The sequence below is a fragment of the Echeneis naucrates genome, chromosome 4 (assembly GCF_900963305.1).
Source record: "Echeneis naucrates chromosome 4, fEcheNa1.1, whole genome shotgun sequence".
NCBI lineage: Eukaryota > Metazoa > Chordata > Actinopteri > Carangiformes > Echeneidae > Echeneis > Echeneis naucrates.
The window spans coordinates 11213763-11239648 of record NC_042514.1 but is presented as its reverse complement, the minus strand read 5'-3'; the positions used below and the strand labels follow the sequence as shown (position 1 = coordinate 11239648).

The 25886-nt window shown below is 40.1% G+C and overlaps 3 protein-coding genes across 4 annotated transcripts; 2 read left to right on the top strand and 1 right to left on the bottom strand.

Moving 5' to 3' along the window:
• The first annotated feature begins 158 nt into the window (after positions 1-158).
• On the top strand, positions 159-6723 carry gfi1ab (growth factor independent 1A transcription repressor b). Of its 2 annotated transcripts, XM_029499269.1 has the most exons (7): positions 159-234; positions 2339-2457; positions 2876-3061; positions 3449-3822; positions 4001-4138; positions 4283-4448; positions 4541-6723. In XM_029499269.1, the coding sequence occupies exons 2-7, from the start codon at positions 2346-2348 to the stop codon at positions 4717-4719; spliced, it is 1155 nt and encodes a 384-aa protein (XP_029355129.1). In that variant the 5' UTR covers positions 159-234; positions 2339-2345; the 3' UTR covers positions 4720-6723. The 2 variants fall into 2 exon arrangements, with proteins under 2 accessions (XP_029355129.1, XP_029355128.1); XM_029499268.1 differs by lacking the exon at positions 159-234 and having other exon boundaries at positions 2128-2457.
• Positions 6724-17346: 10623 nt separating this feature from the next.
• LOC115042496 (glomulin-like) lies at positions 17347-23691 on the top strand. The gene is made up of 18 exons (XM_029500761.1): positions 17347-17388; positions 17991-18116; positions 19348-19458; positions 19555-19663; positions 20130-20379; positions 20830-20920; positions 21011-21180; positions 21292-21345; positions 21421-21451; positions 21597-21686; positions 21934-21975; positions 22076-22149; positions 22335-22419; positions 22516-22625; positions 23011-23074; positions 23166-23301; positions 23425-23519; positions 23596-23691. The coding sequence occupies exons 1-18, from the start codon at positions 17347-17349 to the stop codon at positions 23689-23691; spliced, it is 1776 nt and encodes a 591-aa protein (XP_029356621.1).
• A 254-nt stretch (positions 23692-23945) lies between these two features.
• c4h1orf146 (chromosome 4 C1orf146 homolog) lies at positions 23946-25376 on the bottom strand. The gene is made up of 5 exons (XM_029500124.1): positions 25299-25376; positions 25005-25098; positions 24632-24803; positions 24157-24235; positions 23946-24053 (listed from the first exon to the last, which is right to left on the bottom strand). Exons 1-5 carry the CDS (start codon positions 25362-25364, stop codon positions 23946-23948), a joined length of 519 nt encoding a protein of 172 aa, XP_029355984.1. The 5' UTR covers positions 25365-25376.
• Positions 25377-25886: the final 510 nt, after the last annotated feature.

Genomic DNA, 25886 nt, shown 5'->3' with positions numbered 1-25886 from the left:
GATGGCAGCAGCCCTGTAGCCCCAATCGTCCTTTCACACAAAACGTTATGAGCACATGTAGGATGTTTAGTCTTTGCTCTGCCTTCCTCTGTGAAGATTTTTTGCTTAGATTGACTTTCAGGAAGTGATTTTCTCGCGGTTTTAAGAAGTGAGCCTCAACTCCTTTCATCAATCATCATTTTCATGCAGAAAACCACATATTAAAAGAGCGTTTCTGGCCGGGCACTTATGCAGGTTGGTATTATTACTAAACGCTGGTTGTATTTCTCTTCTATTAATCACATTATTAATTGAGATGAAAGAGAGTAGCCGGTCAGATCAGTGTGATGTTGGATTTTATTTTGCAGTGATTGAGTGTGCTCTCGGATTTAATGAAAGTGTTTCTTCCGTGATAGTTTATTCCACTTCTGACAAAGTGGTTCTAACAACATTCATGTGATTGCTGTAATTGTCTAATAGACCTACATGTGATTCTGTTGCCACGAAAAAACAAACAAAAAAAAAAAAACTATAAAAACAACTATTAAAATCAGTCAAAAACAGTTGCATACTAAGTCCGACTTTACGATCAACACGACCTAAACACACATACAAATATACTATAGTCTCCGTTTTAAAATTATATTTACATTTATTAATGCATTAAATCATCAAATGTAGGCGCGAAAGGTTCACCATAACAAGTATCGTGTGGGAGGCGCTGACTCATTTAATATTTTCACTTATAGTTGTACCTAAGCACGAAATTTCGTCATACTCAAATATAGAGTAGAAGAAGCTGCAGTAGGCCAAAGGCTTATTCATTTATATGATATTTATGCTGCGTCCTTATGGCCGAATATGTGCGGGTCTTATTAAAGGTAAAAAGGCATTTATTGTTATTATTATTATTATTATTGTTATTATTAGGTGTTGTCCATGGTCACATGCTGTTGCTGAGGTTAAACAGATATAATGTCCAGGTCTGCTGACTAACTGTCCCGGCAGGATGGCTGTGGTGTGCCGGCCTATCACTTCGCTCCGGTTCTGTCGCCTTTCCCTTTTATCGGTTGCAGCTTCATATCTTCACCAACACGGTGTCCGGAAGCCGCAGCAGCGATGGCCTAATCGAGCCGGGGGCATGTGGAGCTTTGATTTCCTGCCCTTCGCCCCCCCCCCCCTCCAGTGCAGAATGGATGACAGAGCCACCGGCTGAAGCTCGGTGAAGTGGTCCCTTGTCAGATTTGGGTTTCTAAAAGGTTCACTTGAGATTTGAGACACTTTGGATTCAGTTCTTGACTCCATCCTCTTCATCACCGCAGGAGTCAGGTGATTGAGTTACAGCAGCGGGACTCACGGCTCTGTCCCCCTCTGTCCTCTGTCCTCTGTGTCCAACAGGCACCGCTCTGTTCTGGCCTTCGTCCTTTTCTCCTGTTTCCTCTGAAAACAGTAACACCACCTGAGCAGCAGGTCAGAGTAAAGCAGCTGCAGACTTTGCGCAGCCTCATTCGTGTGCATCATTTTTGGCCAAAGGATTTCCTATTTTTGAATCTTTTCTACTCGACTTCATTCCTCTGCGATTAAGTTCGCACACACGCAACTTCTGGTAACGTCGCAATTTGTGAGCGACTCGGAATCTTAAGCAGAAGAGGTCAGAGTTTCCTTCGCCCCTTGTACTTTACCACTAAGTGCGACAAAGCGACACCCCAGGGTGCGCCTCTGCATTTCCTCTCCCCCTCCGCCGCCTGTCCAAAGATTGAGAAAGGCGCCGATAAGGCCGGTTTTCTGTTTTCTGCGGTGTGACGCGGCAGCTCCAGGCGGTGGGACCAACACAGTAAAAAAAAAAAAAAAACACTTTGGATTATTGAAGCCTAAATAAAATCTTTTTTTTTTTACTTTAAAATCAGAATGAAAACGATGTGCCGATAATTTTCTGAAAACCGAAGTAGGTCAGAGGAGATCTTCCGCGTCACAGGCCTTTTTAGTCAAGTCCTGGAATGAATGAGTCCGCTTTGGGGAGACGTGACAATAAATCGCCCCCGCTGCAGACTAATTTCCTATCACCTTCAGTCACACTCCCCAGACGTGACGCCGGCTCGAACCCTGCAGGCGGATACGTCGATTTTGCAGGAGGGGAGATGAGGCGTGGGCTGGGTGGGCACTGACACCTGTCCCTCCTGCAACACCTGGCGGACGGACCCAACTGTCGGCGCATGCTCCGTCCTCAGGTTGGACTCTTAAAGCGCTTCCCCTCCCACCTCAGGCCGGCGGAGAGCGAGCAGCAGCGTCCGCAGGAGGACTCCTCTCTCTGCAGCTCCGCAGCCGGATCACTGTCTCTCTGTCTGCTGTCTGCTCTCAGGTCAAAAATGCCTCGCTCCTTCTTGGTGAAGAGTAAGAGGGCGCACAGTTACCACCAGCCCCGGACTTTGGAGGACGACTACAACAAGCTGGACTCCATCCTGGCGCAAATATGCTCAGGTATGTGCAAAAAGACCAAGTGAACCTTCAATCATTTCTGAAAACCGTTTTGAGTAACATTGTGAAGCCTGGTTAAATTGGGAAACAGTTTGCATGCAGCAAGTAAATAAAGTTCTGCAGATTTAAATAACCAGGAAGAGGCGTCCGCTTCATCAATAAGTTGTACCCTAATAATGCCTCGAAACCAAAACGTTGTATGAAACAAAAATGACGCCTTTTATAAGCAAACAACTTTTTTTCCCTGTTATATCACATTATAGGTCGTTATTCAGTGGTATTTGCCTTGACCTTTGGTGAAGATGCACATAATGAATAAATCTGTCCCGTTTTGACAATCCACCTGCAGTGCAGTGTATGTTCAAAAACGTGACCCTTACCTGCTTGGACATGATGCTGACCGTCCTGCTTGTGTCCTCAGAGGCAGACAGACTCCCGGATGAGCCGGACGTGACGGTGGACAGGTACGACCTCTCTCCGGACTCTCACCTGGTGGACGGTGCTGATTTCTCCCCGAAGTCTCCGGTCAGCTGCGCGGACAGTCTGTGCGCTGGATCCCCGGACTATGACGACTTCTGGAGTCCGCCGTCCCCCTCTGCATCCCCGGGTACACACAGACACACCACTAAAGATCCTGAACGCAATAACTTCCTGTGTCATTCTAAGTCATTTTTAAATGTCAAAGTTAAAGCCATAACACTACAAAGACGACGTTGATAGAATAATATGACATAACTTGTTTTTTATACATATTTTAATTAACATTAACCTACTGAAGAAAAACAAAGGGACCAGATGAAAATGTATCTTAATATTATCATATGCTGACATGTTTGATCTGTAGCCTATGTTTGTGGGGCTGGATAAGATAAGATGATTCACTGTAGTACATGACGTCTCAATCATTTAAGGTCCCCCCCCCCCCCCCCCGGTACAATTTAGCCATACCACCGGTTATATCACATTTTCCTCCGCCTCCCTGCTCCCTCCCCAGCTGATTCTGCGAAGTCTCTGTCTCCTTTGGTGGACGACACTCAACCCTTCACGGTTCCCTTCCGGCCTTACGCCTGGAGCAGCTACCAGGGGCCCGGGCCGAGGCCCCTGGCGGTGCAGCAGCACCTCCATCCGGGCCTGGAGGTGGACGGGGTCCCGGCGGTGGCTTTTTACGGGGACCAGGGCGCCCGCTCGGGCCTGTACTCGGAGCGGGTCCTGGGAGAGGAGACTTATGGGGACTTCAGCAGGGCCGCCGCTCTGCTGTATCCCGACGGAGGCCTGCGAGGGAAAGGTGACGCCGGGAAGGCCCAGTCTGAGCTGCTGTGCTCCAGCCTCATCCTCAATGGAGCATACAAATGCGTCAAGTGCAGCAAGGTGAGGAAGAGGGGGCACCTAAAATAAAACACAGGGGGGTCATAAGCAAGGAGACACTGCTGAGTGACTTGAACAAAATGTAAAAGTCTCTGAGCTCCAATTTCCTTTATAAATAATAAATAACAAAAACAAAAAGCCCACTGAAGAAACCTCTACAACCTCCTCCCTGCCTTCTCAGGTGTTTTCGACTCCGCACGGTTTGGAGGTCCACGTCCGCAGATCGCACATCGGCACGCGGCCCTTCGCCTGTGAAATTTGCGGCAAAACGTTCGGACACGCAGTCAGCCTGGAGCAGCACAAAGCCGTGCACTCTCAGGTGACTTCACACCTTTTTTTTTTTTTCAATTCTCTGCTTCTGCATCTTCCTGTCAAGGAAAGAGTGTGCTAACTTGACACCTTTTTTTTTTTTTTTTTTTTTTTTTTTTTTTTTTTGTTAACTCGCCCCCGCGTCTCGTTTCAGGAGAGAAGCTTCGACTGCAAGATATGCGGCAAAAGTTTCAAGCGGTCGTCCACGCTGTCGACGCACCTGCTCATCCACACCGACACCCGGCCCTACCCGTGTCAGTACTGCGGGAAGAGGTTTCACCAGAAGTCCGACATGAAGAAACACACGTTCATCCACACAGGCAAGTGCAGCAGAACAACCCCAAAATCCGCCCTCACCCGGTGGCTTGAATTATCATTATTACTATTATTACTGTCATTGCTGTTGTTTTAGGTGAGAAGCCGCACAAATGTCAAGTGTGCGGCAAAGCCTTCAGCCAGAGCTCCAACCTGATCACACACAGCAGGAAACACACCGGATACAAACCTTTCGGCTGCGACCTGTGCGGGAAAGGCTTCCAGAGGAAGGTGGACCTGAGGAGACACAAAGAGACCCAGCACGGACTGAAGTGACTCACATCTCCTTATTCTCCTTGGAGCGAGCAGGAAGCTCTGACAAAGAATGAATGTTGGCCCAAGATCCGTTAGCTCCTATAGGTATTAGCTATAGTCAAATATACATCAGTCATTGTTACAACATCAACACTAACCAGGCCTTTGGGTACCGTCCCTTCGGGGAGAGAACGGCGGCCAAGAAAACCAGACATAAGCTGTAATATAATAGCGTCGGGTCTTGTGTTTTTGAATTTATCTCCAGTGGAGATTAAACCCATCATGTTTATGCCCACACTTCAGCAGAAAGTACAGGGGACAGATGAAATCAGCGCTTCTCCACAGAACTCGGGCTTTTATTTTGTTGACGGAATTAATGTTGGCAAAACAGACTCTTCTCACTCAGGGAGCGTCATCGCCCGTTTTTTTTTTTTTTTTTTTTCTTTTTCTCCATTATCTTCTCAGTACAAACGTTTGTTCGTTTTCAAAACAAACAAACAAAAAACTAGCATTTAAAATTAGATGTTTTTTTTATGTTTGTTTGTTTTATTTAATTGAAAATGCAACAAAGCCTTAACCCTAACCTTCTTTGTCTGGGAAAAAAAATAGAAATATAATGGAGAGCCTCAGTTCAAACTCAAACCCATTTGTTCGTTTAAATTCATAGTCCATTTAAAATTGTTATTTATTATTATAATAATTGGTTAATATTATTTTTTTTATTTTTTTTTTTTTTGTAGTTTTGGCCTGTCATTGTAAACTTTTTCTTCTTATAGTAAAAACAATCTTAGTCTACCAGCCACAAAACCAAACTCTGAGTCAAAGTTTTGCTGCAGAGGATTGAAACCTGGAGGGCGGAGCCGTCGAACCACCTTGCTGCCGTGATTGTGAATGCCCGGAGGCTGCTGTTTGTTTTGCCCACTGTCGCCATCTGTTTGGACCTTAAACACTGTGAGCAGATTTAACCGTTAACCCAACGCATTTTACCCTCATGGCTGTTATTTAAAGAGAAAAAGAAAGGGGAAAAAAACGGGTTTTGGCAGGCAGAGGAGTCACAACATACAGCAGCTGTGATCTCAGAGGGACTGAGATTAGCCTCACTTGGGCTTTAATGTTATGAGCTCAAATGGAGCAAATGGCATCAGTCCTTTGTATGGAATATAACTGAGTTGTTTTGAGTTCTTTTTCATATTACCTGGTTAGGTGACCTGAAGTATTTTGTTCTTTCACTTCTCCCTCTTTTCTTATTCTAACAAAAGAAAAAAGGAACAATTCGTTAGTTGTCTTTCCACAACATTGATTGAAATCACTGATTCAAAAGGATTTTCTCTGCCTCACTTGGCCCCAGATCGTACAACATCCAGGCCTGCAAAAATACTGAATATTTCAAAGCCCAAGACGAACAGCGCTGAAGGAGAACAGGAAAAGGCAAGCTAATTTAAAGCTCCCCCTTACTGGAGATGAGCTCAACGTAACACAAGAGTGAGTCATGTCATTTAGGCAAAAATAAACGTCAGGTGCAACAAGCCCACTGTCTGTAATTCTTGTGGCTCATGTAATAGAAAATCAGTAAAAGTTGGAATAAGTACAGAAGAAAATGGTGCCATCAGAAAAGAACACAGTCAGGTGATGCTGAGTCCGATTACAGTAGAATTAACAGTTTTTCCTGTTACAGTGAGTCTCTTATAGGAGCCTTTAAGATGGGCACTGCCTTAAGCCCCCGCTCTGAACACAAGTCCTTAAAGTCCTGGGCTGAGGGGGCGATTTCAGGTGTGACATCTCAGAGCCATGTTGAGCAAGTGGGCTGAGATGGAACTGTTGACGGACTTCACTCATAGCTCTTCATTAGACTTAGCACAACTCTTTTTTGTTCCTGTAAATATTATATGACAAATGTATAGTTTGTCAATTTAAATGTTTTTAAAATATTTTTGCACATCACTTTGTGTTGTACAGTGTGTGTTTTATGTCTGCTAACCTGCTAATGTAACATAAGAATTTTTCCAGTTTGGATTCAATAAAGTAAATAAATCAACTAATCTTGCTATCTGTCTGTCTGTCTAAACCAGCTCATCTGCAAAAATTGCAGGGTTTCCTATGAGAAAAGCTCTTCAAGCACAATCTAAAAGGTTTATAAGCTAAAATCCCCCCCCCCCCCCCCCCCAAAAAAAAAAGCCATTAGGCTGACCAGATTTCCTCCAAGGGCAAGGGTGGACTTTTTTTTTTTTTTAAGCTTTACCCCATTGCCCCGAGGCATATCAAATATGAATAGAAAACGGCTGAATCGATTGGAGTGGGCGAGTAATCAGAGCATTCCAGTCTGAGGCTCAAATCTAGGCCTGCGTCTTGGCCCAGAAGTGCACACACTTCAAAACACAACGCACACAATATCCACACGTGCTGTATGCTGCACAAACTGAGGTATGAGTGGATTAATTTTTCCTGACAGACACAGTTGTGCAATTAGAAAGTTCAGTGTCGTGGTTTTGGATGATTTATTATTAATCTTAAATCTAAATTATAAAAGGTGGATTTTAAAGACATAGCTTGATGTTTAATTTTGATTTTGAATGAGATTTTTTTCCCTATTTGCATCTGCTACTGTCTGGAATTAAACACATAAATACATCAACCTATATTTAACTTTACTTTTCTGGGTAAAGGCGAAACTCTGGAAATGAAATAACACTTGGAAATCTAGAGGGAAGCTGTTACCACAGGTCACCAAGCAGCAACAGCTTTTGAATCGGGACTCCTGATTTACAGCTGTGATATTCAGTTTGATGCCCCAAAGGAACAAATGTGATTAAAACATCACACGCAAATACATGCAATAAGAGAGCCACTACGAGGACAAAGCAAATGTGATCATTTCCCTGAGGGCAAGAAGACCTGCTGTGTATATTGTGATAATAAAGTGGTATTTGCTTTCATGGTGTGTTAAGCAGATTCTGCACAGGTTTGACGAGTTTGAAAAGAGAGATACAGGATTTTTGGTTGGAGGCCTCAGAGAAAAAGCACTGATTCGTTTGTTTGATACAGTAAGTGATCATAAGTTCCTTGAATGTGAAAGGACATAGGACAAGGAAATAAAACTTCAAAACAAAATGAATCAGCATGGACCTTGTTTTTAGGCATATTTCTGCTCACCTGTGGTTGGCATGCATGCCACTTATAGGTTGGGACAGATGAGGAGAGGCACAGCTCATATAGGCCACAGCTCTTTTGTTGCAGAGGCTTATTCATTATTCACCTGATCTGAAAAACAGACTGCAAACCAACTGCTCAGCTGTCATCAAGCAACAAGGCATAGGCACAAATTATTCATGACTTTGCAAAGAAAAGGCAGCAGAGTGACGGGAAAATAATAACAAGAGACATCAGCGAGGCAGCTGAGAGGCTGAACATGTGTGGGGAGAGCCCGGCGTGTTCAGGCTGACAAGCTTCCTCCTGGAGCACTGGTCCACAGCTACACCGCACTTCCCCTGGTCAGACGCTTTTAGACACCACAGAGGCTTTTACAGTGTGAACAGGGACACGTTTGCACTTTGTTTAGAGATTCTTAAAGCATTGCGAAATGTATCGTACTAAATGGTATAATTTAGTATATATCACAGCAGCTCTGTCTGGGACATAGCTTGCACCATGACTTTTGTATTTAGCATGGTGGGAAAGTTTATTACCCACCATGAAACTGAACCGCATAAGTAGTTTAGAGAGCAGTTAGTATGAATCATGTTACTTCATTTTCTATTTTCTCTCTTGTGGTAACGCGGCTTCTTGTTTCATTTCTCTGCTGGTGACATGTATCTATACTCCGAAATAAAGAACTCAATATGTTGCTGTCTTTAGAGAAGTGTCTATTTTAATTAAAAGCTGAACTGTCATCCATTCTCTTTGTTTTATCTCCTCCTGAAATTTTAACCCTCATAATCAAGAAGCCCTCATCAGCACAGATAATACAAAACTCAGCTGCAAGGCTTTTAACCAGAAATACAGGATCATGTTACAACTGGTTCACACACACTGCTGGCTGACTCTTCATTGTAGAAATTAATTAATTTAATTTTAATTGATACCTTATAGAGCATAACATTTCAAGCCAAGTATTACAGCTCTAAAGTCCCACAGATCTCATTATATAGACCTCCTTCAAATTTTATTTTACCCTAATTTTAGTTAAATAAGTAACCTGTGATTTGGCCCAGTGTATTTTGGCCACTGGGGTTTAAATATACTGTTTGGTTTTATCTTTTTAATATAAGCACCTTTAAAATGGTTTATAAAGCATATCTATTGGAAGTTTAGGCATAGTAATTAATATTGCAAATTCAGTTTATGATATAAAATATAATATGTATACAATGTAATATGTAAATCTTCGTAAAATTCTGTTCTGTAAAGCGACCTTGAGAGCCTTGAAAGGTGCCTATATAGATAAAATGTATTATCTTTATTTTTGCTATAATAATAAATTAAACTAGTAAGTAATGTTTTGGTCCAGTGTGTGCTTGTGTGACTGGAGATTAACTGTGTTGTTGTATCCATTTTTCAGATGTTTATAATGGTATGTCCCAAGGTATTGGTGTGTGATTCTGAAGCCACAACCATGTGCACACACACAAATAGACACACAAACCATGGACATCAGAAAATGGTGGAGGCCAAATGAGAACCAACATTTTTTTATCCAGCTGCCTTGAAAGCTTTCCATTAGCTGGGTTCTGTTCTGAGGGTCTGGGGCTCTGAACAGCATGAGCCCGGGGCTGGAGGGGGCTGCTGGTTGTGTGAAGCTGCCCAGTCATTTAAAGACATGTTTATCCGGTTCATTTAGCATTACATATCACTAGACAATTTGGTTGTGACCTGTCACTCAGGAACAAAAAGCTGCTCTGCCATCTCTCAGGACCACCTTGTGTATATGTCACAATCCCTTGCTCTTCGGATGCTTCTACACATATATCTTTTACTTTGTACCTGACCCAAAAAAAAAACAAAAACAAAAAAAAAAAAAAAACCTTTGTTCAATCCTTTTACTGCATCTGCTGCTATCCCTGTTGGCCTAGTCATGTTTAAATGACTTCCTAAATGAATTCTGAAGGTGACATTAACAGGATCCACTCTGCTTAAAAGGCTCAATAACCAAGGATTCCCCTCTCTTCAGGGGAACGATAACACACGAAAAGAGATTCAAGTGACAAGAAAGAAAGCTTTTAGAATGTAGTTGATATTGCTGTTCCCTGATAAAAGGTTCACTGAGAATATGTGAGGAGCTGATGTTCAAAATTTAAAGCTGTGAGATTCCTGTTCCAATCCTTGTATCCTTCACACGTGAACATCAATAAGTTTAGAAACATGAAAATTAATAAGACTGAGCTTTGAAGCATGCAAAAGTTTCTCAGGGCAGAGGATCAAATCTTTATACTTTTTTTATGTCATCGTGGAAACATTTCTGTGGAATGCAGGAATAAATCAAGCCTGGCACTGTTTTGAATCTTAGTTTTCCACTGAATTCTACTTAAGCAAAATTAACAATTAGAATAACATTTATATTAGATTCTGTCACTCACAAGTATAAAGAAAATTACATTTTGCATTAGCTTTTATCCAAAGCAGCTTGAAAGTGAAGGGGACAATGCTAAAATTTTTGTACAGTAACTTTGGTTTAAGTACAAACTATATGCATTGAATGTGCAAGGAGCTCAGCTAAAAAAAGAAAAATATCATATTTTACAACACTATCAAAATGGCTTTATGTCAGAAGAAGAGAAGAAGAAGATGAGTTTTTGTTGAATGCATACCTGTGTTTACCTAAAAGGGTTTCATTGACTGTTGTAGACACACATAACAAGGCAGATCTTCCTTTTGGTTTATCAGTGTTGTGACAAAACCTACATCACACAAAACAAACGGATAAATACAGTCAGAGGATGCATACAAAAAAATCTACATTGCTGTCCACATTGCTGAACATCTCTCCTGTCACGCTATCATGGAAAGAGTAGTTGTAAATATTCCATGGCTAGACTACACAGACAAGATTTAATAATAAACAAACAAACAATATTAATGTTCTGAAGGCGCTCAGTTTCCGTTCAATCCAGGATTTTCATCTTAATATAAAAAATGCCACTACTGACAATCCAGATAACAATCTGACTGAGGTAAAGAGGAATGGCGAGGAAATTGGTTTCCTAATATCAAGAGCTGATGGTCCCCTACGAACCTAGATTCTTGGCTGCCAGAGATAAATCTGTGAAAAAATTTGACGAGTCAGGCAATTTGTTATGTGAGGATGTACTTTGTATTTGTAATTAATTGTTCAGAATTGCTTTCACTGTTTCTGTTTACAAGTGGCACAGTGAATCTGCTTTGCATCAATATTTTAAACAAAACAAGAAAACCATGTGCAGAACAGCCTTATGTTATGCAGTCAAATTTTTAATTAAGTAGTGAAATGTCTTGTAATGCTGGAGAATTTAGCGCCTCTGTCAAAATAACACATAAAACCTCTTTCAGGTTGTGCTGTCTATGCAGACAGCACATTATTTGTGAACAAGCAGGCAGCACAAGACGTTACTTTGTGATACTGTCATCCCCTTAACCAGACCTGATTGCAGCTATGAATCACCCTAAAAAATTAATAAGATCCATTTCATAAATGACCAAGCCAAGCATGTGCCTGTATCTAAATAGCAGAGAGAGAGCACGGTAAGGAAGATATATAAGAGGAGCTGTCAGCCAGTGCAAGGAGCACAAAATGACAAAGATTTATTCTCAGCCATGATCAAATATTTATGCTGAGGCATTCAAGTAAAGTTACTTTTTGTGTTCTGATTTAATGAATGATTTGAGCAGTGGTAGTGCTGGGAGGGACAGATGTTAGGTTTGCTGAAGCCTGTGCTAATGCCCATTCAGGGGTCTGTGTGGTCATGTGTCAGACTGCAGCAGGATCAAAGCAGAGTAATAGCATTGTGGCAATCGCAGCATAGAAGAGTGGGATGGTAAGTACTTCCACAGCCCCAAAGGTCTGCATTGGGCCACGGCTGGGCAAAAGGTAAAAAGAAAGCAGGAAAATGTTTACTGTAATAAAATCCCTTTGAAGAAATCCTGCAGGAGAATTGAGATTTCTAAACAGCATTTCTGATCCCTTTCTCCTGTTTCATCCATAAAATAAAAAGAAAGGTGACTCCGACCATTTAATGCGTAACATTAGCCCAATTTGTTGCCAGCGCGTTGCCAATCACTCTGTTAGAGATGAGCCACTTTACAAACAAGATGCACGGTGGGATTGATTCAAAATGGCACAGTCAAAGGAAATTGATCCAGGCAGTGCATTGACTCTCCCATTCTCCCTCTGGCATCCTCTGAAACATTAATGACCCCAAGCTGAATCTGATCTGGCCTCCTTTAACCAATGTTTTGCCTTCACTCAGAGCTTTCTACCCTCTGATAAAATTCACATAACATCCTCTGGGATTAATAAAAAAAAAGAGGTATTGATCATATTCAATGTAACCAAAATTGAAAAAAAAAAAAAAAAAAAAAGATTAAGACACACTGAATTAAAAAAGTCAGAAAACTTACAAATACTTACAAATATTCTGAACAAAGTTACAGTCTTAACTTCAAAGAAAGGTCCAGATCAAGTTCCAAGAGACATCTCTGGCAGGTGAAATAGAAATTCTAACACTTGAGTGAACGCTTAAACGGATAAAGGGAGTTAAACAAAAAACAACACAAAAAAAGGCTAAAAGCCTCCATCACTTCCAACAAGACATTGGTACCCCAAACACAGTGTGTCAGCATCTTTAAACACCGGAGATAACGGGAGATGACAGAATCGTTTTGACAGCCAGTTCACATGTAACATCTCCGATTCATCCACCTTAGGGAGTTGCTGGGCAGTTTTAGCCTGCTGCCGAGGGAAGCTAAGCTCCGCGTGTGATAGCAGAGTGGGAAAGGCTGAGCTTGTGAGCCGTGCCATGCGCCATTTATTGATCAGATAGGGTGTCAGTCTCCACAGCCCAGAGATACAGCAGGCAAGCAGCAGTTATCTATGTCTATTAAGGTGTCCACTCTGTATGTATTGATTGGGAACAACTTGACACGGTAATTGTCATCAAAATGCAGACTTACAAAAGGTTGAACAGACAGTGGTGAAGTCTGTATGGTACAGTTATGGATTTGTTGTTGCAACTGCGCTCGATACCAGACAGATGCTGCAGCCCAGAAAAGACTGACGTGTGCGGCCTGGGCCTTTGTCTCACCTTGGGAGCTTTCACCTCACAGCACACTGCCATATAAAGCAGCTTTATGTCACGTTGAAAGATGTGAAAAAGACTGGACTACACTACCACTACAGCTTGTTCTCCAAACACGCACACACACAGACAGCACCCACACAGAGCCCCTCCCCGGATTGTTTGCTACAGGGGCAAAGCTTTTACAAAAAGGGGTCAAGGTCAGGATTCTCCCTTGTGAGACCACTATCTCCATTAGCTGTCTGTTCACCAGGGTCTTTCTCCCAGGATATATTTTGCCTCTGGACTACTACTTCAAAACGAGCACCACTACAGAGATAAGAAGAAAAACGACATTAATTGCTGGTATGAATTTACCTCCACATCTCATGGACACAGACTTGTGCCTGTGTTGACAAAAAGTCACACTCTTCTACTTACCCTTTACGGGCACACAAAATTTTTTAGCTACAACACAAACAGAACATGGGGGAATACATCATTTCTAACACTTAGAGGACATGGCTCTGTTTCTTATTATCACCAGATCCACCAAAGAAAAATAATTAATTCTACAAAGTCCAGATTAGAGTGGACTAGAATACAAAAACAGCAGACACCTGCACTGTTAAAGCACATTGTAATAAAACACTACTTCCTCACATTACTAATTACAAATAATCATTGTTTCTGAATACAGTCTAGCTGACTCAAAGTGGACTTGCTGTTGTTGTTTATTCATACAGAAACATCCTTTCAAGGAGACAGGGATTTTGCTCTCTCTCTCCCTCATGCACACACACACAATACGAATCCATGGCTAAATAAAAATCCTAAACAATTCACTACTCACACCTGTTAAAGCAATGTTGATGAAGTCCACAACTCTCAGCTGTTTTAGGAAATCACATTTGTTAAAGTAAAACCTCAAAGCCTGTTTGTCACTTTTTTTAAGATGTGCTCAAGTGCTACAGACAGGGACAATATTTAATATTTGCAACCCTTCCTCATAAGTATAGTGGTACCTTATCCTTCAAAGGCATAGGTACATTCAGTTAATGTGACAGGCATTACACCAAGAACACAGACATTCAGCAACACCATGTGGGATAAGTAGATGCTGCACCAGAGGAGACGGTACTTACAATATGAATTTGTTTAGGAATGTAAAGACCAGATTATTTTAGCAGACAACAAATGCTGATCTTAAGTATAAAATAAGTCAATTCAGAGACAGTGCTGAAAAGTAACTAAAATTATACTCAATAGTTTACCTAAGTGTCCCAATTTCTTAAAAAATATAAAATTAACTTGAGATTCTTTGAAGCAAACAGACAAGCAGCAATCACAAAAGCAAATCTGGACTGTATAAAAAATATCTTAAAATCAAATTCATCTGCCACTAGCAGAAAGCAGCAGTGTAGCTGAAGCAGAGCCCATGGGAGAGGCCCTAAACATGGCAGTTTTTCTTGACAAGCTCAGCGGGGCCCAGGGAGGTGCTGGGCAGACACAAGAGCTTGCAGCAGTCTGCAGTTCCTCTGGGGGACAACAAATGGATAAATAGTTCACTTAAACCTCATGCTCTCTAAGAGGTCACAAAGGAAATATGGCGTAGAAAGGGAAAATGGAGAGGCTTTATCTATCTCTCATAGGATTGCTGTCTGTTTTTGTATACTAGACTGCGCCATAAATACTGCACTGCATCTGCTTTATGAGCAAAATGATACAGTCAGCTATACTTCATTCCTGATTTCTCTTTTATTTTAAGAACGGACAAAAACTCATTATCCTGTACCAGGAAATACCAACATGTAAGAAACCTTGAAGTACAAAACACACACTCCTCGAAAAAAATACACCTTTGAATTTCATTACAGGAAAAGGCCGAAATGAAATGAAAAGCACTCCTAAACTAATCTGCTGCATTTCTTTCTTCACCCTGGAACTTAGAAATCTATCCTCCATATACCTTGTTACACAGTTGTGTTGTAGTAGTCCAGTAAATTAAATATAAATGGATATGTGATATCAGTGACCTAAGATATGCGTCTGAATGCCGCTACCCACATGCCAAGATAACACACAGTATCTGCACTCTCCCTGAAGATTTAAGGAAACAAATACTTCAGTCAATGTTTCCAAATAAGCATACATGTTAATCTGCGATAAACTGCGGGTGTAAAGTGAAGCTGCAGCCCGTGTCAGATTTCACAATGGAACATTTTATCTCCTGATGCATTATTGGTCACACTATACATTATTGGTTGTGTTAGATGTTTTGGGTTCTTATTACTGTATATCTTCTTATGTGTATGTCTGTATTTTACATTTTATCCTTTAATGCAAACCACACTGTGTTTACTTATTCTATGTAAATAAAATTAACTGTTGCTACACTTACCTATGCCCATATGCTACTGTCAACTGTCACCCATGATTTAATTATTAAACAAAAATAGATCTGAGAGAGGCTTTGAAAAAATATAAACCAACAGTCAAGAGACAAAACAGTGTGAGTCACTCTGTTCTCATGTGCCTTCAGTGGTGGAGTAGGACACAATGCTGAGTGTTACTACATGTTATTACGCAACAATCAGCATATGAGCTGTCAGTATCTGTAACAGGTCATTGTTCATCAAATTTGGACAAACCATATAAATGTTGATTCATATTAATGATATAAACTAACCCTTGATTGGCAGTATTGTGACATTTTGCTGAAAATATCATATTTCTTTGGTTTAACTGTGATCACTCTTTCTGTATATATGTCCAATGGGTGTTGAATGGCAAAGATCTACTTAGGCAGTTTTAAGGACTCAGGTGATTTTATATCAAATATTTAGTCACTAATGAAATGACAACAGAGTACTGGTGCAATAATGTATTATTCATTAATGAGATTTGGTCCAATAATGTAATAATAGCTACTGGGTAGCTGTACTATAACGCATTAGTAAGTCCTTAATGAAATAATGTAACATAGTAATGTAGTAATGCGTTCTCGTGGGTGAGAACACCAATATGTTGACGGCTGTTGTAGCTGCTGCTTTCATCACAACATGGTGTCTGGTGTGTTTTTATGTCTGCTGCTCCCTTGGACAACTGTCAGACTAAACTCATCAGCCTGCAATTAGGAATGACAAAATCAGGGACAAACATGGAGTGAGCAGTAGTGTGTGTATTGTATTTGCTTTGTGGCTTTTGACTAAGGCTTTCATCGCACAGCAATAGAGCGAGCAAACCTGGGCAGCAGATGTTGGCTAAATCCAACCGTTCAAACACATTTCCCTCTCTATTCATCTAAAATCAGGACCTGAGCTTCTCCTCTACTGAGGCTGCAAGGCTGAAGCAGGAAGTCAGTGATTGTTTTTCTATTATATTACACATGCATGTGAACACTGGGGAGGGGGGAGAAGCCTTTGTGTTTACACAGAAGACCAATATGTTATCATTTGGCAATCATGGGAAAGCATTCTTAATCCTTGTGCCTCCCTGTACAACAGGGTTTTCTATTTAATTACAATGAAAAGTCTGGACAACCCAGCACAGATCACTGCTAGATTTATTTGTCTAATACTGTCAAAATACAATGAGGCTCAGATCAGTGCTGCTGGTATTAAATCAAGGGAACATGCATAAACTGCAAATAAGTTATTCTACTTGGTCACCCCTCCACACAATTGCTATTTGTGCTAAAGAGTTTCCCTTATCTGGTCTATCTATACAGTCAAAAACAAAAGTTGTTCAATAAAAGCTAACCTTTTTGATTTTGTAGATTTTAGAGTAGGTTTTCTTCATTGAGCTCTCTGAGTGTGAATTCATACATTCTTCAGTCAACAGTGGTCCAAGAAAGGAAAACTGGTGAATCATCAGGGTCATGGGGGGCCAAGGCTGATTGATGAGCATCAATTTCTGATTTATCTGCAAAGATTAAAAAATGAATAATAAAGAAAATCATATTTTCAACAGCATTTCAGTTTACACTGCAATATGAAAATAAATTCTAGTTTCTAGTTTGGTCCCAGTCAATGTTTACAGGTGTATACGAATCAACAGGAACTAAATCACACATTCATTTTCAGTAAATGAATGTGTGAGTTAGTGGTAGACAATGCGTTAAGAACATTTATGGCAGGGGTTCAGGACTGGATCCTTCCAGACAGTTCCACATTTTCTGTGACGACACATAAGTGCTCTGGTTTAATCCCATTACATGCAAAGCACAAAGGGAGATAAGAGGTTTACCTTGGGGTTCCTTGCACTCCTTCTCTCCCTCGAGACTCGAATGCGTTCCTTTTGATACTGCTGCTGACGCTGGTTATTCTTATACCTGTCACAGCATCTGTTGTGATGTATGGAAAATAAAGACGTACTGATAATAGGATTGCCAGAGGAGACCCCAATGATGAAGGGAGATCAGGTGAAAGATACATTCCAGAGATGGGTAAGTAAACAATACTCTTTCCCTATAATACAATTAACGGAGGCACCCATGCTCATGACAACTCTGCGGGTTAAGACAGTACGAAGCGGGTGCTTTAAATTTTAAATTAATCATTCAAACAACATACCTTTTTGTAGAGACTGGCATCTAAGAAACAGAAATGGCCTGTACTGTATCTCATGGGCGCCCCCTCTCTTACTGCAATGGCCTATCAAAAAAAAAGAAAACAGTCATTATTTCATTTACTCACAGATTTACAGAAGACTGCTGTAAAAGGCCTTTGACAATTTTAGTAAGTAATATAAAACTGGATATTTTGGGATGACACTCAATTACAGATACAAGAATTGTGATGTAATCATCATTAGAAAGGGCTCGTACATAAATTTTTTTCCCATAAAGAAACAAATGTGGAAACTTATAACAATAATGATAAATGTATTAGTACAGCATTTACCATGTTAACCATAACACAGAAAATAATTATCAATGTTATAATGATGTCAGTCTATAAAAGTGGTTCCTGTAATAACACTGATCAGCAGGAGCAGATTGGAGTAAGAGTGAGGAAATAATTTGACGACTGTTTACGTTATATATAGAGAGACACCCGAGAAGAAGATTTGAATCCAGAGGACTACCAGCTGTTCAGGGATTTGGGATCTGCGTGTCTTGCTCGGGGTGACAGCGCACAACTACTGGAATTTGTTCAGGATGAGAAAAACCAGGTAATTCTGACAGAGACTAGTCCCACCTTACAGTTATGAGATGGCAGTAGACAGCAGTGTTAATCCGTTACTAAGGACTAAAAGCACATATGCAGACACATTGCAGCCTCCAGAGCACCAGTGGCCACACATGAATGGAGGTGAACAGCAGCAGCCACTTCCCTGCCACCCAGTTCTGCTCAACACGAACACGGAGCTGTCCTCTGTGCCTGTTGGCCTCTTGACCTGGAGGTGTGGAGAGGAAACAAGCAACCAGATATTCAGTCAAATTTCTCGCTCCACTGATAAACCCCTTCAATATGGCATTCCTCTAAGTGCCCTTGGTTGTCTCGTCTCTCCACGCTTTAGGCAGTTTTGTGTACTGTACTTTTAGAAGCATCTCACTCCTTTTTCTAAGGCTGAAACCATCTCGCAGGGTTTAAAATGATTACTTATGATTATCAATCAAGAAATCCTTCGCTCCCGGCATTGACAGAGAAAGTAAAATTGATAGAGATATATGCAGTGCGGGTTAATACAATTTCTATGTCCAGTACTGACAGCAATAGGGGTGTATTCCTATATCAGTATATTCAATTAGGCTGGAGAAAAAAGCATTTCTCAGACCTATGTTCAGCACAAAACATCTACCAATAAACACAGCAGCCCCATCCATGGTGTACTTGCCAATTTTTTATAATTCAATGGAAGATTGGATAAGGTCATGCTTGTATTTTACACGTCTATCATTTCCTCTGAATTTCCAAAAGGATGGTGTCATGTTGTAATTTAACATTTTTGCTGAGATTCTCTGTCTATTAATATATTGATTAAAAAAGATTCTTTATTAACATTTCAGTAATGAAAGTGAAATCAAATCAGATTTCTCAGATTAGGTTAAGTGAAGCTTAATCTCTAAAACATTATTTTCTTTCACATTAGTTCTGAAATACATAATCTTTTACAGAACCTTTTATTTTATGAAAGTGTTGCCTGTTTTTACCAGCAGCCTGACCCCAAAGGTCAGGCTGTGTCTAAAAGTTACCTTCCAGTCATCCACAATTATCTTTTTTTCTTTGGTACATGAGCTCACGCTTCATATGACAATATCAATGAAACTAAAACTGAAGTTGCATCATTTTTTTTGCTGTGAAAACAGACATGGAAAGGTCAGGCAGAGTGAATCTATAGTCGCATGGCCTTTTGTTTTTCTGGTCAATGGTGAAGCATGTTTGTTTTCTCTTGCTCCTAGGGGATTGTGAAATGTATGGGTTGTGTTATCATGGCACCTCTTGTGGATGAAGTAGTTAAAAAAGTGACAAGTGCTGAGCCCTGCCAAGCTGCCATCGTATATCTGACCAGGGTATGTGAAAACAATTCATTTCTATAATATGGCACGGTTCCTACACATCATGTTCAATGTCATTGTATTTTTATTATTTTTTTTTTTTTTGTTTAGACTTGCAGGTCAGAGGAGCTGCTACATGGTTTACTTGAACTAATCGAGGACATTAATCCTGGGGATATTTCCCAGACTATCATAGTCCTTGTTCCACATTTTAAAACAGGTGACCCAGTTATGAATGTAATTATGTCATAAGATTTTCATAAATATTAGAACATCTCTGAAAAACATTCAGAATAATGCTGCTGTAAATGATGCCAATAATAGAATGATGCACAATGGATGGATGTAATTATGATTTACGTTAATGATGCCTTGTACCAACTCTTATAATGCATTACACAAGTTATTCCACTTTACTGTGGTACTACTTTTATAAATACCATCAATTCCAAGTTGTTACTTATTGGCCTGCTTGATTTTCCACATAATGGCATCTGTAAGAAATATTTTTTATAAACAAATATAAATGACATTTGAGGTTTAGGACATCTGGGTACACAGTAGTCAAAGGAATTTTCCTGGCTATGAAGCTTGCTGTTGTTAAAAAAAAAGAAAAAAAAAGATGGTATTTGGTTCCCTCTGCTGTTAAGTAATGGGAACTGACAATAACTTTGTCTCTTTAAAAGTTCTGCTTCGAATGGAGGACAGAAAGGCAACTAGCGTGGGCTTGGTTCTGGCTGCTCTGCAGAAGCAGATGCAGCGGCTGCCTGTTCCCTACACCCCGCAGCAAGAGGAGGCTGATGAGTATGGACTGTGTCGCTGCTGCATAGCTTTGCTTCAATTCACAAAGTGCTTTGTGGAGGAAGTGAAGAGGAAACATGGAAAGTCTGTCACCACGACTGAAGATGAGGAGCTGAGGACAGAGCTTCTCAAATTGTATGCTTCTGTCTTTATATATGCTTCTGTGGTTTAAGATACATTCAGCAGATGTAAAGAATGATGATTGCATTTGGCATTATAGTAGGTCATAGCAGCCTTTTCCTTTTGTTTTTATGTATGAATTTTGTATTCATACATTTTGGTATGATTCTTCTTTATACTATAATTTAAAGTTTTATTGATACTTGAATTCTGGGAGAACCACACATGACAGCTAAAACAAATTAAAAAAGATTTCATCTTATCATATCACCAAAAAGACTGATTATAAGTATTATTCATCCTATCCTACTTCTTCTCTGTATTTTTCCTTTTTTTTTTTTAATTTATTTCTATTTTATATGGACCTCTGAGCTGTCTGTAATAAAGTATCATTACTACTACTAAATATTAGCTCAACACTGTAGGTGAAGCATTGATGACTTATGATCCGTTTTTTCCTTGCAGCTGCATGAGGAGTTTGCGAGAGCCTTTGCTAGAGGTGGAACTGAGCCATAACAGGAAATCATACCTTTGGCTTTTTGCAACAGAGATAATGGTAAGAGCAAGGTCCTCATCTTTACAAGTCTGAAAGAAGGGAGTATACAGTTTATTTTCTTTAACTCATTTTCATTAACCAACTCTACAGGTCACACTGTCTACCATCCAAGTGTCCCTCTCAGAGCTCCTGTTTTTTTACAACTCTCTGAAGAAAAGCACTGCAATGGATAACAGTCAATCTATGGAATCCAGAGCATCCCTGGCTTATCTACTGTTTGTCCAGCTCATCACTATAGACAGCTTTCCAGCAGTGTTCAGGTGTGATAAGATGTGCTGGTGATGCATATTCACTGATATAAACAGATGACAGTGGTCACTCTAACTGTGCAACACAAACTATTTAAATAGTTTTTCCCCCTGCTGTTCCAGCCCCATATTTGTTCTTCAATGCAACATGGAATACGTCAGTGAACTCCTCAGCAGGTACACTGTTAACACAACTTGGAGGCTGTTGTTTTAAGTTTCTTCTAAGTATCTGTCATTTTGCTTTTTTGACAGCAAAAAGGAATCCCACTTGCTTAAAGGACTGGTAAGGGCACATCACTGGCCAGCAACTACTTTTTTGCTTGTTTGTTTGTTTAGTTTTTTTTGCTTTTCTAAAGGTACGATTATATCCAAGTATCATTTAGTTAATTTTTGGGGGGCAATTTGGGTGTCAACCATATATCAATCAGGCACTAAATGCAAAGAGCTTGGAGAGTGTGCAAGACCACAGCCTTCCTGTTAACCTCATGGAACTGAAGAGCTTTTACAGTGTGCCACAGGTAAGACAAGCATCATTGGTACAATTTTAAAAGCTCAATTAAGACTTTGACTATAACATATTACCACATGACCACAGTTTGCTCATTTAAATTAGTTCTGTATCTTGTAGTTGGGTACTGACAAAGGAAAAAGACTAAGATCACAGAAATATGATTACAGTTTTAAAATACAAGGTGACCAATTAATCCATACGTACTGTGAATAAATAAATTTGACCAGGAACTTTGGGTGTCCTGTAATTCACAGAAACTGCGGCAAGTACTCACCGAGTGTCCAATGAAACATTTGGTGAGTAGACAAACATCCTTGATGACACAAGTGTAATCTACGACTCTATTCCATTAAATAGCTTACATTTGTTGAATTTTGTGATTTTCTCTCTTCCCAGAGAGAATCAGCACTACAGGTTTTCCAGCTCTTCGTCAATAAATTAGATACCGAGGCAAAGCACAAGTTTTTCAGGTGAGAACTACCCTTTTCTGCACTCTTTTGTTCCTTTTTCAACCTGCTACTACTGTTATCCACCCAATGATATAAACTTTATTTTATGAATGCTTATTCATTCAGTATTTGTTGTTACTGCACCGCATCTTACTAACTACTACCAACAACTAACTCATCATTATTAACAATGTTTTTCTTTGTAGGTGTATGTTAAAGGTCAGCAACCATGCAGGAGTGGAGAGTTATATAATAAAGAACATCAAGAATCATTTGGAATTTTCTATGGAGGTGAGATGAAACCCGCGTCAGTCTTTTCAATGAACTCAGTTTTGTGGTTATTCCTGATTGCTTGATCACTGCTTGATTATTTTAACTCTTCTCTAGTCTGGTAATGCCAATAAATGGTTCCTGGGAGAGGAGTTTCTCTCTCTGTTGGGACTGGTGTTGCATTTACCTCATGGTGCTGAGACAGATCTGCTCAACAGCATGGACAGGTGACTGGCATGAACAAGAGTTTATCTTAGAGACAGGTCTGCTCATTTGTAATTTATGAGTCTATATTATGCGTAACCCAGCATGATTACATAATGTACTATTTTGTCAAGCATATGTAATCATTATTTTATTATTTTGTGACAGTTTTAGTTTCATGAAATTGAAGCTGTATTTCATGAAATATGGAGTTACATTACTGTAGGTTTAAATGTAACAAATGTGGCATGATAAAGCTCTAATTAGATTAGACACCCAAAAAAAAACCTAACTTTTGTGAAATGCAGCATTCTTGCAGAGATTCAAAGACAAAGATCTATAACAGTGAGAACTGGGACATTTATCTATACTGAGCCATTAAACAAAGCCCTGTCTTCATTTATGCAGGATAATGGAAAGTCTGAATCTTCTGCGCTATCTACTTATCAGAGACAAAAACCTGTGGAGCAATGTGAGGAAGTCTCAGTTGACACTTTCACTGCTTTTCTATCAGCTTGCCAAGTCAATGCAGAGAGCTGACAATACACTCCTCTTTCCCCCAGAGAGATGTGTGGGAAGAACTTGGCAGAATGAAAGACGAATACCTCAAAATGCTGCGTGTGTGTCTCAGCATATCAAGAGCATATTATTCTGCTGAATTGAAGGCACTGAAGGAGGATCAAAAGCTAAAAGCAAAAGGTAGGATTGTTCAGTTAATATTGCTGTCTGACAAAGTGGCATTGTAAGGACCTTACACAGATTGTTAAGTGAACAATTTTCTCAGTTTTCATACCATGAACTGTTTCTGTTGTCCTCCCCCAGAAGCCCGAGAAGCTGCTAGATCCATCAGATTAAGCAAAAGCATCAAAGCAAAACATGAGGAAGTGTCTGATATGTCCCCAGAGGTCCAGCACCAGGTACGGAGACTTTGTATCAATTAACTCATTTGGCATTGGCTTCTGCAGACAAGCGGATAATTTTTATGTGTCTCAGGTCTTACAGAGTGCTTTGGTGACATTTGACTTGATGGAGAGTCTTATTGTACGTATTGAAGAGATCACAGAAGAAAAGCTGAAGATCCCAAACTAAACTTCAGCTCACTTCAAGTGTCACTTCACGCCATCGGGTTATGCTTCTTAACATTTAATGACAGATAAATGCTTTCACTAAAACGTGAATGTCTCCATGTCAAAGTTATTGTTGCAAATGTACAAAGAAAAATAATTGTGCAGAAACATGTCTTTTACCAATGCATTTTTATATTTCACGAGTGCTTGTACTGGTTGGCATCAAATAAAGCTAAACAAATGCCTGTGAGAATAGGTTGTATCACCTGCTGGATTTTACAGCATGTCTCTTAGCATCTCCCACACAGGACTCCTCTCAATGATGTGAGCCTGAGCCAGTGACAGTCGGGTGCGGATAGTGACGACATGGGGCTTACTGGTGGCCTGCAGACAAATGAGACCTGGCTTACTTATGTGAACAAGGGAATGACAACATATCCAATTTCACATTTATCATTTCCAAATAACTAACGTGTACTGCATTTACCTTAGCAATTGTCAGCATCCCTTTAACTACATCAGCACTATTTTGGACAGGGAGAATCTTAAGATTCCTGCCAAAGAACCTGAAAGAGAAAATTGATTATTAGAAATATGACTGGACAGAAAATATAAATTATACAATCTTGATGGTTACATACAGTGCACAGAAAAATGATTTGTTTTCTTGTTGATTTATTTTTTGCATATTTGTCGCATTTATATTTGGCAATACTCCAGATTGGCAAGTAAAAATTTCAAATCAGACAAAGAAAACCAGAGTAAATACAAAATGCCTAATGATAAAAATTGTTCGATGATCTGACACACTTAAGTGTGACAAACACTTATCACAACACAAAACAGTAAGAAATCCCAAAAGGGGTGAATTATTTTTCACAGCACTGTATTTGTCTGTCAAGTAAAAATAGTAGGCATTGCCCCCTAAATTTGTAAAACACATAACACATCCATCTATCTACCTGCACTGGATCCATGACAATATTGCCAATTCCTTTTTCCCAACAAAGGGGGAATACAGTAGTAGGAAGCTGTTGCGGTGAACTTGAACAAACTTCTTCACCCTCTCAATCAGCCCAGATTCCTCAAAACACTCTGGGAAGTCTTGAAGGTCAATCAACAGAAATGCAGCACCTGGACATTTAAATTATAAATGGCTCATATTAACAGTAACATGAGCTACATTAGCTTTCTACATTGAGGTCAGGTGTCTCAGGAGCCACTGGCAGCTTTACAGAGTCACATGTGCTCTTATGATCTGGTATTTTATATTGTGAGCAAGCGTAGTAAACAGTTGGTGTTGATGTTTATCAGGTTATCTAAGAGCAGGTTTACCGGACATCGGAAAAATGAAGAGCCCGGGGTCAATACTGTCTGAGGCTCTGAGTCGGTGCTGTTGGGCGCTGAGCAAACACTTGAAGTCCTGGTTCTGCGGAGGGAAAGCAAAAAAATTACTTTAAATTAAAATGAATTAATCGAGGCAGACATGGTTATCCACTTTTTATTATTAGGCTGTAGAGCTTTTGGCTCTGCCCAAACCCATATATCTTATTTAACGGTTATTAAAAGGGTTAAATTAAGTTATTTTTAGCTCTTTTTGAGACGAACTGTTTCAGGGTTTTCACAGACCTGAGCCGAGCTGCTCACTATGATCGTTGTCTTCCAAGGACTCGTCGGTTCCTGGTCCGTCGCCATCACTGACCACAAAAACTGTTCAAAAAAAAACAAAAAAAAAAAAAAAACGCTGGACCTTTTCTTGTTGCTGTTGTTGTCCGCGTGAGAAATCACGAGCTTCCCGCCTCTGTCCCTTCAATGGTGCACGAGCCAGTGATGACGCGATGACGTGCGGACACGAGGGGTCGCTGCTGTACTGTCTATGGGCCGCCGTGGAAAACAAATATTAAACCATAATGATAAATATGTTAAATTACATACTAAACTAGGCCTGGAATTTACTTTACATATCTTTTCCCGCGGGGGACTTCTTTACTCCTGATGATTTGTTTTGCAAACGTGTGCCTCTATTATCACCGCCAAATTTCAACAGCAGGTATCTGAAATATTAATTGAAACTAATCGATATGGCAGATGTTTTAACTTGGTGCTAAGATTAAGATTAATACCAGCCCTGCCCCAATAAACTTAATAATAATAATAATAATAATAATAATAATAATGCGAATTCAAGTGACAAGTAAGGTTGCAAAGGGCTGGAAA